This window comes from Perissodus microlepis, chromosome 8 (assembly GCF_051167445.1).
Source record: "Perissodus microlepis isolate ML-2025 ecotype Zambia chromosome 8, ASM5116744v1, whole genome shotgun sequence".
NCBI lineage: Eukaryota > Metazoa > Chordata > Actinopteri > Cichliformes > Cichlidae > Perissodus > Perissodus microlepis.
The window spans coordinates 639,543-652,500 of NC_140468.1; the positions used below are offsets into that span (position 1 = coordinate 639,543).

At 48.0% G+C, this 12,958-nt stretch overlaps 1 protein-coding gene across 2 annotated transcripts in view; it reads left to right on the forward strand.

Annotated features, from left to right (window-relative positions):
• prkg1b (protein kinase cGMP-dependent 1b) overlaps positions 1-12,958 on the forward strand; it is a 70,537-nt gene that overhangs the window by 40,699 nt on the left and 16,880 nt on the right. For both annotated transcript variants that reach the window (XM_084936912.1, XM_084936913.1), the window contains exons 4-8: positions 2,885-2,990; positions 3,815-3,878; positions 3,962-4,039; positions 4,127-4,221; positions 6,324-6,389. In XM_084936912.1, coding sequence (XP_084793038.1) covers positions 2,885-2,990; positions 3,815-3,878; positions 3,962-4,039; positions 4,127-4,221; positions 6,324-6,389 — 409 coding nt within the window. The remainder of the gene's footprint in view (positions 1-2,884; positions 2,991-3,814; positions 3,879-3,961; positions 4,040-4,126; positions 4,222-6,323; positions 6,390-12,958) is intronic.

Consider the following 12,958-nt stretch of genomic DNA (forward strand, 5'->3'; position numbering starts at 1 on the left):
GGAATCACACCACCCCGGAATCACATGCCCCCTGGAATCACACCACCCCGGAATCACATGCCCCCTGGAATCACACCACCCTGGAATCACACGGGCCCCTGGAATCACACCACCCCGGAATCACACGGGCCCCTGGAATCACACCACCCCGGAATCACATGCCCCCTGGAATCACACCACCCCGGAATCACATGCCCCCTGGAATCACACCACCCTGGAATCACACGGGCCCCTGGAATCACACCACCCTGGAATCACACGGGCCCCTGGAATCACACCACCCCGGAATCACACGGGCCCCTGGAATCACACCACCCTGGAATCACACAGAGACTCCGGCCCTTTGAGAACAAACAGCCTGAGAGTGTTTCTGTAGCTGTTTGTGGTTCTGACCTGACTGAAGGTGCTTCTGAATATGAATAACTCTGACCTTTGACCTTTACAGCACACGCACTGTAGAGATTCTGATGTTCACTCTGGTTAGTTATAAATAGATGTTAATAACGGTCCGTCCGCCCCCCTGAATCACACTCGCACTGTAAACTCTGCTCAGACCGTCGTATCTGCTGCTCTGAGGGTCTCCCGTTGTTTCCGTGGTTACAGAAACACTTGGTATCTCCATAGCAACAGGCAGCAGGTCATAAAGCAGTGGAAAAAGTAATAAAGAGTAATGGCCAAACAGCAACTGAGACACCACCACAGAGAAGGTAATGTGGTGTAATGCACCAGGTCAGAGTCATCATCAGTCTGAGTTACAGGTTCTGCAGCTGAAACATGAAGTCAGCGCTGAAGCAACACAACCTGCAGTTCCTCCGACATCCAGCAGGGGCAGCAGTGAGTCAGTGGAGTCCCATGTTAAAATAAACATGTTTACAGCCTGATGCACAAAATGTTTGGTCTCTATGGATCATTTAATCCTTTATAACACCTGTTTTTTAACTCAGCTGTCTGCTTTTTAAGGGGCGTGGCCTCTTTGATTGACAGGTGATACAGGTGGCTGTAGCAGCTAGCTGTCTGCTGGGCTGCACTGGACCTCTGGACCGTGTTTGTGCTGCTTGAGCCTTTTGGAGCATTTTTAATGACATCATGTGACCAATAATATGGCTGCTGTGAGGTCACTGTGGTAACAGAGCGTCCAGGAGCCACAAAGCTAAAGCTTCTTAATTCCAGAAACCATGTAAACATTTAGACTATTAATTACAAACTTACAGAAACAAAGATTGTATGTTTACTATTTAAATATATAATTTATTTGTTAGTCTCAGAAAGATAGTATTTAAAGGTGGAAAGCAGAGCGGAGTGGTGTGGGAGTAGGAGTGAGACTTTTCTGTATACAGAAAATCCATCCATGTGTGCTCGTGTTTCCTCACACCTCCGCTCATTAAACTGAAGGAAGTTTGAGCAAGTCTCTGCATCGCCACGGTAACTGCCAGCAACTTCAGGTGGATGACTTGTACCCATGGCAACCGCCTCGGTCTCAGCATCAGTGCTGGAGTTTATGGGATGGCTAACAGATTACATGTTGAAAGCGTCCTGATCCACACTGACAGCGTGAGCTCCCACGACCCCTAAAGTAACCTGAACATGAACACTCATACCGACCCACCACCACGTACCAAATGCACCAAATACACCAGATCAGGTGCGTGATCTGTGTGCAGAGGTAGTAAAACCTGGCAGCTCCTGGTCCTCGCTCAGACACTGATCACAGCCAGCGGGTTCCTCTCTTTCTGAAGTTTGATTTAATTCTGATATTGGAGTATCGCTTACTGCCTCGTTTCTGTCCTCCTCTCATTGGCTCAACATTACGACTGTCTGGGGAATCAAACCTGCGTCATCTTGATGTCAGCACGCAGATCTGAGACTCCAGAGAAAAAGGACCCAGTCCTACACAGTGATTGGTCCGTTTGGAATGACTGTGCTCTCTCTGGTATTGTCCTCTGCTCTCTGTAACTCAGAGTAAACCTTTATAATGAGCATAAGTCAATCTGATCCAGCAGTCCCTGAAAAATAAATGACATCACATTTATGAGCTGTTTGTCGTCGTCTCCAGGTGTAATCGTTTTTACTATCAGCACCGAGCATCTCTGGCACAAACACTTCCTTCAGGCTGCATTAGATCTATTAGATATTCAGTATTAATGGATCGAATCACGACTAATTGGAGTCGAGGACGTGAGATGCACTCTGAAACGCTCTGCTGGTAACGAGCAGACAGACTTCCTGTTAAAACACGAGTCAGAGATGTGACTTTTAAAGAGCTGAAATCTGTTAACCAAATGAAGCGCGCCGCTGTTAATGAGCACGCCGCTGCTAACGAGCATGCCGCTATAAATGAGCGTGCTCCCGTTAACAAGCATGGCGCTGTAAATGAGCGTGCACAGCGCTGGTAATGCACACGCCGCTGTTAACAAGCATACCACTGCTAATGTGCGCTTCACTGTAGATGAGCGCGCTGCTGTTAACAGCCACCTGCTATTAATGTGCACGCCACTGTTAACGTGTATGGCACTTTTAATGCGCACGCTGCTGTTAATGCGCACGCTGCTGTTAATGCGCACGCTGCTGTTAACAAGCTGGACTTTAAGCAGCTGTAATGGTTCATGTTACTAAGCAACAACTTTGCCTCAGGGATTTCTGGATAAAATTTCTTATGAAGAAATTTCTGTGCAGACTGTTTGACACAAAACTTTCATCACATGTGTGTGTGTGTCATTTTCAGACCACACACACCATCACTGGCTGTACACACTGGAGGTCTTCATGTGTTTCCACGGCAGCCACAGATCCTTCCCTCTGCATCCTTTCAGGATGTTTCCTTTAACTGAGTCAAAGTGACGCGGAGCTGTCGATGCGCTCATGATGCTAAATGTGTGTTTTGTAGCTCTGACCCATGTGAAGCTGTGGGCCATCGACCGGCAGTGCTTCCAGACCATCATGATGAGAACCGGACTCATCAAACACGCCGAGTACATGGACTTCCTGAAGAGGTGAGAAACTGCCATTAAAAGTTGATGACAGAGTCAACAACGCCACAGAGTTTAGGAAAAGCTTTACAAGTAAACCCAGAAACCTTCTCAGGCTTATAAAGCTTATTTTGTTTATTAATTATATTTATTATTTATTAGTCTGTTAGTCAGTGAAAGTAAAGCACATGTAGGTAATACTTCAACACAGCTGTCCACAGATGTGTCTTAAGGAAGGACACCAACCAAGAGTCCAGAAGCTGTTTCCTGTGAGAAATACATTCATTATAAATGAGAGTTAGAACATTTCAAAACTAAAATGGAATAAATATGTTAATATATTTACCAGAACAATTCAGGTTGTAATAATATTCACATTATGAACAATATAAAGGTGATAATATAAATATATACTGTAACATCAGTGAGAAATAGAAAGAGTCTCATAACATGATCGTATTCTCGTCTTCGCTGTCGTCGGCTCTTCTGTTTTACAGACTTTAAGTATTTTTGTAGTGGTTTGTTTGAATCAGCTGAGCGATCAGAAGCTGCTCAGCTGCCCCGGGAAGATTAAAACACTGAACGCCGACCTGAAGTTACCGTTCGATGCTCAGTCGAACCGTCACAAGTACAAATATATCGTTGCATTTGTATATGTCACAAATACTCACCGTCCCTCCACAGTGGCTACTCAGAGTTGCATTATTGGTCCTCTGGTCAGACAAACAGACTCCGTGACTGCAGGAGGAGCTCAGATGAGGAACATGGCTCGATTCATCTCGTATTTATTATCTTTTCACAACAAACTCCAACTTTTAAGTTTGAATCATTCCTGTCTGTGTCTGCAGCGTTCCCACCTTCCAGAGTCTTCCCGAGGAAACTCTCAGCAAACTGGCGGATGTCATGGAGGAGGTGAGTTTGTACCCGCCCCCTCGTCTTCTTCTGTGGGAGTGGCCCTGTAAATACTCCAATCAGACGCTGTCTTCTGGGTTTAGACTCATTATTCGGATGGAGAGTACATCATCAGACAGGGAGCCCGAGGAGACACCTTCTTCATCATCAGCAAAGGGAAGGTCAGTCCATCCTCCTCTTCGTCTTCCTCTCATTCGTTTCCTAGTGACTGATCTGCCCGCTCATCCTCATCCAATACATCCTCACAGGTGAATGTGACCCAGGGGGATTCAGCCACCCAGCAGCCTATACACCTCAGGGAGCTCGTCAAGGGAGACTGGTTTGGAGAGAGAGCACTACAGGGGTAAGGTCACGTGACCCAAATATGTTATTTTATTACGTTAGGCTGGTTTAAAATTCGCTCTGAAGATCAGAAGGTGCGGCTCAGTTCACTCTGACGGCCCTGAAAGACGTCAGCTCACACGGACAAAAGAAAATGTTTTTGACAGTTCATCAAACCTTCTGTTTGTCAGGGGCAGCCAGTCAGAAAAGGGGGGAGGGGCTAAAACGTTTGGTTTTAGACTGAGGGTGAGATGGGAGGTGGGAAGGAGCAGAATCAGTGTCCAGATGGTGGCGCTGCAGGGAGGATGATGATGTCACCGACATGTTTAGGATTCTGTGGGCTGCACCTTCACACACACACACACACACACACACACACACACACACACACACACACACACACACACACACACACATCCTGTAGGTATACAGGTGAAAGGTCATTCAGGGTGGACATACTTCAGCTCCTCATAACGCCGTCTCTGAGTGAGTCTGACAGGAAATGAGGTCACCGGGAGCACTTTAATGGGACGCTTGTTTCCCATCTTTGTGAGGACCGGCTGCAGCATGTGGACGTCCTGTCCAAACAGATTTCATCTCAGCTAAAACACCTGGAGGAGAATCTGGCGTTGGCGGCTCAGAAGCTTCGAGGTGGAGCGAGATGAGGCGTGTCGGAGTCCGCACATGTGAAGTCGGAACATGTGTGCGCTTTGCTAACCTCCTGCCATCATCGCAGCTGCTGCTAATTGGTTTGAAGTGTTTCTCTCTTTCCCCGCGGAGCGCCGTTCACACACCGGCCCATCTGCGAGTGTCTGTATCAGTGTGAGCGCCTCGGTCTCAGAGCTTTTCTGTAAAGAGCTGGAAGGAGGATGAGCTCACACTGACTCATTTATTCAGACAGCAGGAGGCTGAATCAAAGGCCACGCTGCAGCTTCACCGCAGGCCAAAGTCCACGTTCAACCTCGGAGGACTCACCTGCATCGCTCCGTCATGTGGACCAACCCAACACAGCGCAAGCTTCACCTTTTTAAAATCAAAAGAAATAAAGGTGCAAGCTTTCTCATCTGTTGGGTATTTGTGGCCCGAGGTCGTCGGTTTGATTCCCTTTGCGTTGAAGCGTCTTTGAGCTGCACGCTGAACCCTGAAAGACTCCATCTGTGGGAGGGTGGAGACGTTCTGCCCCGATCGTGTTATTTACCACGAAGCACAAACTCAAAAAGATTCAAACATGAATATTAGGGAAATATGTTCATAAATCAAAGTTCCACAAGCAACGAATTTCATAAAAATTCAGAAAAAGACAGATGAGAGGTGGTGGAGCTGGATGGGTTTAAATACCAGGGTCAAAGAGAGTGGTGCAGGGTGGAGTGGGTGGAGACGAGTGTCAGAGGTCAGAGGGATAGCAACATGAGTGAAAGGGAAGGTTTAAAGATGGAGGTGAGCTGAAGGTGTTCAGATGGAAAACAATGGTTTGGTTTCTGAGTTTGTTTCCACATTAACACGTGAACCAAACCTGAAGCTCAAGTGAAACATGAACAAGAACAGGTGTGTTTTCCTTCTTGACCTGAACCCTGTTAGGGAGCGGGCGGCCATCCCAGAACCAATCAGGAAGCACCAGCACCTGCCGGTCGACTGACCTCAGCGAGCAGCAGGACACGAAGCTGTCTGGCCTGATGGATGTTCAGGGGGAAGCCCCTGCAGCTGCTGAACGTGAGGGAAGGCTGTTAAAGTGTGAGCTGCAGTCAGGAGTCCAGCAGCAGTATGAAGCAGCCCGAGCCGCGATAAAAGCTTCTTACTCGGTCTGTCAGGGTCTGCTCTGCATGACCGATCCATCCGTTTCCCCCTCGTTAGCCTCGAGCCTTGAGGTGTCACGCTCTCATGATTCCCACCGTCCGACAAACCTGGGAGCAGAGCGAGGTCTCCTCCATGACAGATGCCTTTAAAGGATCTGTGAGTCGAAATGAAAGCAGTGCTCGTACAGGAAAACAACACTTCATTCATATTTCATTACACTGGTGCAGGCTCGGAGCCACTGCTGTGCAATCAGCCTTTTACCTGTGTGTGTGTGTGTGTGTGTGTGTGTGTGTGTGTGTGTGTGTGTGTGTGTGTGTGTGTGGTCCACAGGGAGGATGTCAGAACAGCCAACGTGGTTGCCACGGAGCCGGTCACCTGCCTGGTCATCGACAGAGAGTGAGTCGTTACATCTTGTTCACTCAAACTCAGCTCACCTGTGCGTGCTGCGGTGGCGCTCGTGTGTCACCTGAGCAGGTGAACCTGTTGGCCGAGTTTCCTCCTTCACAGCGTCCTCACTTTGTGTCTGACTGTTTAAACGCACAGAGTGAAGCTCCTGCTGCCCCCTGCTGGGCCTCACAGCTAACTACACACACAGCGCAGCATATGAAGCTCTTTACTTTTCTTTTCTTTTCTTCCATAAAATGAGCTCAAAGAGAAAAAACAAACACAAAGTGCTGATTTTTAAATGAGCACACAGGTGTTAAACAGTCTGACTGCAGTTTGGGGGATTTTTATTCCCAGTGGTGGAGATGATTAGCAGGAACTTACAGACAAAGAAGCCGGAGCCCCGTGTGGGACAAATGATTTCACACTTTCTTTCTGTCATGAAATGAGTACATTAACGCACACAAGCAAGTCAAGCAAACTGTCACCATCACTCCCTGATTTTCCATAAAGCAGCTGAAAGGCCTCCACACAACCATAAAGACTCAAAAAATGACAGCAAAACAAAAATAATCTGCACACTGATTTTGAACAGGACCAAACAGTCGTTTTCACATAAGGTTTGTTAATGTCCTTCTACTGTAAAGGTGACTAAATGAGGTCACAGGCTGGCTGCTCAGTCACGTCTGTGAGTACAAAGTTATCCCAAAAGAAAAATTACCTGTTTTTTCTCATTTTCATGTTTTTCTCACACGATGGTCGTATGAAAGTAACCCCCCCATAAAACCCCCAAAAGCTTTCAGTACTAAGGTGCTAAATGAATTAGCTCATTGTTTGGCTGAGGTGGTTCACATGATAAATGACAGTGATTGTTTACCTGCTAACGCTGGCTGTGTTTCCACACAAAGTGCAGATCGTACTGATGTCAGAGCAGTGAAAGCAGAGCTTAGCGACAGATTGGCTACACGCTAATCTTCCATCAGCCTCCCCTCAAAGTCCAGAGGTTCATCAAAAATGCACATGTGCAAACACGATGCTTGACAAGCTTAGTGTTGTCCGATTAACAGGACACAGACACACCCACGATGACATGAACCCCACACGGACTTCAGCGGCTCCATAATCAGGTGGAGTTAATTATTTTTTTTCTTTTTTGTCTGTCCCGTTTGGATCTTTAGCATCAGAATTGTTGTCTGAAGGCCAAGAAAGGCCAAGAAAGGCCAAGAAAGGCCAAGTGGATTTACTTTACCAAGTGGATCATCATGGCCTTGCCATGTTGGTCCATTTGATTGACCTTTATTATAATTATGTATTTATTTTATTTTGTTTTCAGTTGTTACAAATGGGACAGACATGACTGGGGGATAGGACAGGGAGACAGAATGAAAGAAAGAGAGGGAGAGAAAGAAAACCAGAGGGGAGAAGAGACGGTGAGAAAGGGGGGAAGAAAGAAAGAAAACCAGAGGGGAGAGCAAAAAAAGAAACGCAAACAAACAAACAAAAAAGAAAAACAAACAAAACACCTGGATCACCTGTTGAGAGAAGAAGAAAACGAAGAGAAAACAAACAAGAGCAACATAATAAATACAGCACCATCACAATAAACTAGCTAACAGTAGATAACAGTAGATAACAATAGATACTAAATATTAAATGTTATTGTGCAGCACGCAAGATCGACAGCGCACAATGTGCTTTGAGGCAGCAGCCAAGAAAGGTGTAGTCCGCGTCTGTGAACACCCGTGTGTACACCTGTGTGCACACCTGTGTGGATCAGCATGCTTGTATTCCAAAGGTTTCTCCATGTAACGATCTGCTAGGGAGTGTGGGGAGCCATAGCCCCGTCCCCCAGGGCATGAAGCAGGTATGGAGGAAATCCAGGCCCCAGACAACCAGAGGCCCCAGAGTACAAGGACCCGAGGAGGACCACCAAAAGGGGGGCAACCGTGCCACCCTCCTGGGAAGAGCTGAGTAGAGCCCCAAACGAGAGGTCACCCAGCAGCCACGGAGCAGAGGCCAGAGGGGGTTGCAGTGACGTGCCCGCGGGCTCTGCCGGCAGCCAGCTGTGCCAGAGAGGACCGAGCCTCAGGCCCAGAGGCCAGAGGCCTGAGGGCCCCCCACCCCCCGGAAGGGGCCCAGCCGGGCCACAGGCGCCAGGCCCCGCCAATCGGCCACCAGGAGTGAGCCGGTACACACATGAGCGCCCAGCCCCAGACGACAAGAACCACCAACACACCAGCGTCTGAGGGCATCAGCCACCGGCAGGGAGTGTGGTGAGGGGAGATAGGCCTCCGTACTTTAGAGGGCCTGAGATGTACCCAGAGAGGTTGAGTCTAAGACCCAACCTGACATATAGACACAGACGAACAGGCGCACGCGGACACAGACGTGCATTCCCACCCCCATATACACAACCAAATACTCGGCACTCGCCCAACGTGTAGACAGACACAAATAGACACTGCACAGACAGTCGCACTCCCCAAACATACTCTATATCCCAGGTCCAGGTACCCCCGCCCCCAGAGGGGCAAGCCGCACCTAGACCCAGGAGATGTAACCCTTCTCTCTGGGGTGGAGGCAAGCGGACCACCTCCTTATCTGCAGTAGCAGGGAGGCCCCGCATCCCAGACCCCAGTCTGACAGCCAGCACCTCCTCCCAGCCCCCCAGCCCCGACGGTTAACAGAACGGGGGTGAGTGAAGACCCCAAACCTCCCTCCGCCCGCTCATATGTAGTGTTGCTGCGTGCTGTTCTGAAGTGTATTTAAAACACAGGAGGGCGTGGTGCTTCCTGCCAGAGAGCAGCACGGCTCCTCCCGAAAACCCTCAGTGTCTAAATGCATTTAAAATTGAGGGCTGGGCACCAGCGCCAGAGGTGGGTTTGAATACACAGACCGTCCTCTGGACGCTGTATGACGTGCCCACCCCCAAGGCCCTATATGTATGTGTTATGAGAGTGTGAGTAATGTGGTCGTCTTGGTCGCGGAATAAAATTGAAGCACAGGCGGCCAGAAGGGGACAGAGGGGGGGGGGTGCCTCCCCTGCAGGTGACACACCTGCACCCCAAGCCCTGCATGTGTTGGTGGGTGTGGTGGAGCGGGAAGAGGGAGGCAGCTGAGGATGGGGAGGGAAGAAAGGGAGGGGCAAGTGGCCACCCGACCCCACCGCAGATAAAAAACTGCACCCACCCCATCATCCAATCTTCTCCCAGACTACACAAGACAATAGACACCCGGGTTGAGTTCATTCTCCACCTCTCCTATATCTCCCCCACCTGCAGAGTGAGCTCCTGGAGAGAGGAGACCTCCTGCAAAGATGTAACAGCCTCCCCACCAGTTAGAGAGCCCTCCAGTTGGGCCAATGCACTAGAGGTCCCCCGCACCAGGGCTGAGCCCCCATGCACCCACCCGCCCACCCACAACCCTGGCGACACAATAACCAGGACCCAAGGCCCCAAGGCCCAGCCAGAGGTGGAGTTAATTCTGCTTCCAGAGACAAGGACCAGCTGTGGCCACAAGATGGCAGTTATGTGAAAGATGGATGCAAACAGCCGTGACTGGTAGATTTCACAGACAGGCATTGCTTGCCTGGCTTCCCTTGACAGAACACCACTGACATCCATCAGTGTAAATCTGAAATATTTACCAGAAGTTTCTTTACAAAGATGTTTCTGATGGCTGAACCAGCAGGTGCTCCTCTCCTGAGGGAGAAAAATAAAAACCTAAAACCAGGAAGTCTTACCAGATACCTGAGAGGAACACAAGGAAAGCAGCTGGAACTGAAGAGCACATCAATTACAAGCCAACAGTCCCACCGGTGCCGTCTATAACCTGCTGTTATGGTTCGGAGGTTCAGTTACTTTTGGTTCTTTTCAGTTTTGTAGTTTTCGCCTCCCTTTCCCTGACCTTTCTCATCCCATATCTCTGCTTTAACCATTTCCTGTTTTATCAGAATAGAATAGAATAGAATAGAATAGCCTTTATTGTCATTGTACATGTACAACAGAACTGTTGAACAAACAGCTGAAATACATACAAACCAGATGAATGTATACAAAAACAATAGAAAAGCACACATTAGAGAACAAATTGGACATTAGACACATGTTTCAGCTGCTGCTACTTCCTGTCTTTGCATTTTTCTCTCTGTTGAGATTGTCTGTAACTCAGCGGTGTTCCTCCTCCTGTTGTCATTTCTCAAAGTGAACATCCTGCCGTTCGTTACTCGTGTCTTGGCCCCACCCACAAGAGATGCAAATGAAGGAGCTGAGGAAGAGGCAGAAGAAGAGAGGAGTGGAGGCAGCAGGTGGTGGACTAAATGAGATGTTCCCACCTCAGAGCCTCTTTTAAAAGGATGCAAATTAAATCTGAAGTTTGGAACAACTGCATGATTAACAGTTATGTTTGCTGTATGTATGACCTCAGGTGTGACAGAGCTCATGTTCTCTATTTATTTCCTCTTTTAATTAAACTCACAGCATGGACCAGTGTGATAGATATCAAAGCTTTTATTCCTCAGGCTGCCGCCTCTTTCCTAACGTGAAGGTAAAAGCACTCACACAGGATGTGAGTCTGTCCTGGAGACGTCCTTCACCATGGAGCACTGAGACTGATCTCAGGTCAGAGGACAGGGCGGTCCTCTGCCAGGTTCTCCTGCGTCGCAGTGGGCTTTAAGCGTGGGGGAAAGCCCCTCTTAGAAATGAGTCATAATTTGTATTACGAGCTGTCGTAGACTTTCTCTGAAGCTGTGATCAGCTGACCTTTGTGGATTTGACAAGCTGTTAGCTGAGCTGTGATGGCTGGTTTCCAGCACCTCCACGCTGTGAAGCTGCAGTAGGAAGGCAGTGAGTTTAAATGGATGCATCGCTGCAGACCTCACCACACTGCTGTGAACCAGCTCTGCGTGTTTGAGGTCTCTATGACTTCTGTGTGTCTTACAGTAAAAGCTCTTTAAACAACACTGGATTAAAGTCATTACACTGAACTGAACTGGTGCTTTACGTTGGTCTCTGTGCTTCCTTTACACATTTAGTTCCCTCTGTTCTCTGCCTGCTGTCTGTCTTTTGTCCTGTTCAGTTTTAGGTCCTTCAGTTGTCTGTTCCCCACATCTTCTTTATACATCCTTAGTTTCACTTGAGTCCGTGTCACAGTGTCTGTTAATCAGTGTTTGTTTTATGTGCCTGCTTGAATATTTTGGATGATATTCATGAGCTCTGGTTTCCCACTAAGTAAAGTGTGGTTTTAGTTTATTCTTGCTTATTTGCGAGTCCTTCTGTTCTTCGAACCTCGACAACACTGACTAAGGCTGCGTTCACGCTGCAGGCGAAAGCATCAAATCTGTCTTTTCTGACCCTGTGCGACCCATCTATCCGATCATGGTCTGACAGTGTGAACGGCACAAATCTGATATCTTCAAATCTGACCTGGGTCACTTTCGTATGTGCTACTGAATCCGATACATATCTGATGTTTTAGAAAGCGACTGCTGTTTGATGGTCATGTCGCATTAAATCCGTCTTTTACGTCACCGACACAAGACAGACGCCGATTATCAGCGCCGGAGAAGACATCGCGAACGCTTCCTGTCCATCCAGTGAAACTGCTGGGAACAATGTTGGAGAAACAACAGCAATAAGGATCATTATTAGGCCAAATGTAAATAACAAAATAACTTCACAACTTAAAGGAAAATTGGGAAACGTAAGGTCGGAAACAAGTCTTTATATTAAGGCCATCAGTCAAACAACACTGTTTGCTCTGGGTCTAAACAGAGCGCGTTGTGTGTGACGTCTTCTTTTGCGCATGCGGCCGCTCTGAGCGTTCACACTAGAGCGCGTTTGCTGTCGCATTTTATTTGTAGTGTGAACGAGCAGACAAAAAATCAGATTTGATCAAAAAATCTGAATTGAGCATCAAGACCTGCAGAGTGAACGCAGCCTAATACTTTCATCCAACCTTTTAACAACAATATTAAACTTCAGCTTGTTTTTTGAGATCTTTAAATTTAAAAAATGTGGCATTACCATTGCAGGTTAAAATTGGTGCTGAGCTCTCAGACATCGCTCCCCCCTCTGTAGAGTCACAGACATGTGCACCATGAACGCAGCACAGAGATGAGGAGGAGGGGAAGTGTTGAGGGTGTTTCCTGTTACTGACAGTCTGACTGCAGCACTGACTCTGCATTAAACTGCTCATTAACTAAACTGTCTCAGAATCCCATTCTGGATCATTCTGTCCCACTTGAACCTTGCTTGGTATCCACAGCTCTCAGCTCCTCACACTGGGTCCTTGTTTGTGTGTTCACACCCATAGGGGGCGCTAGAATCAGTGCAGCAGACCCACGTAGGTCATCTCTTTGTCTGTAAACTCCTCCCACACCATCAGGCCTTCAGCAACCAAATCTGGTACACAGGTACATCTTAGGCCTCTGAAGGTTCGCATCTATATCAGGTAGCGTGTCCTTCAGTTGCCTAGCAACCACGTAGCAACAGGCTTAAATGTCCCATTAGTAGCATATAAACAACCTCCTATTTTTTACATGTTTCTCGACGTGAGCGAGTCCACCAGTTTGCCCACATTTA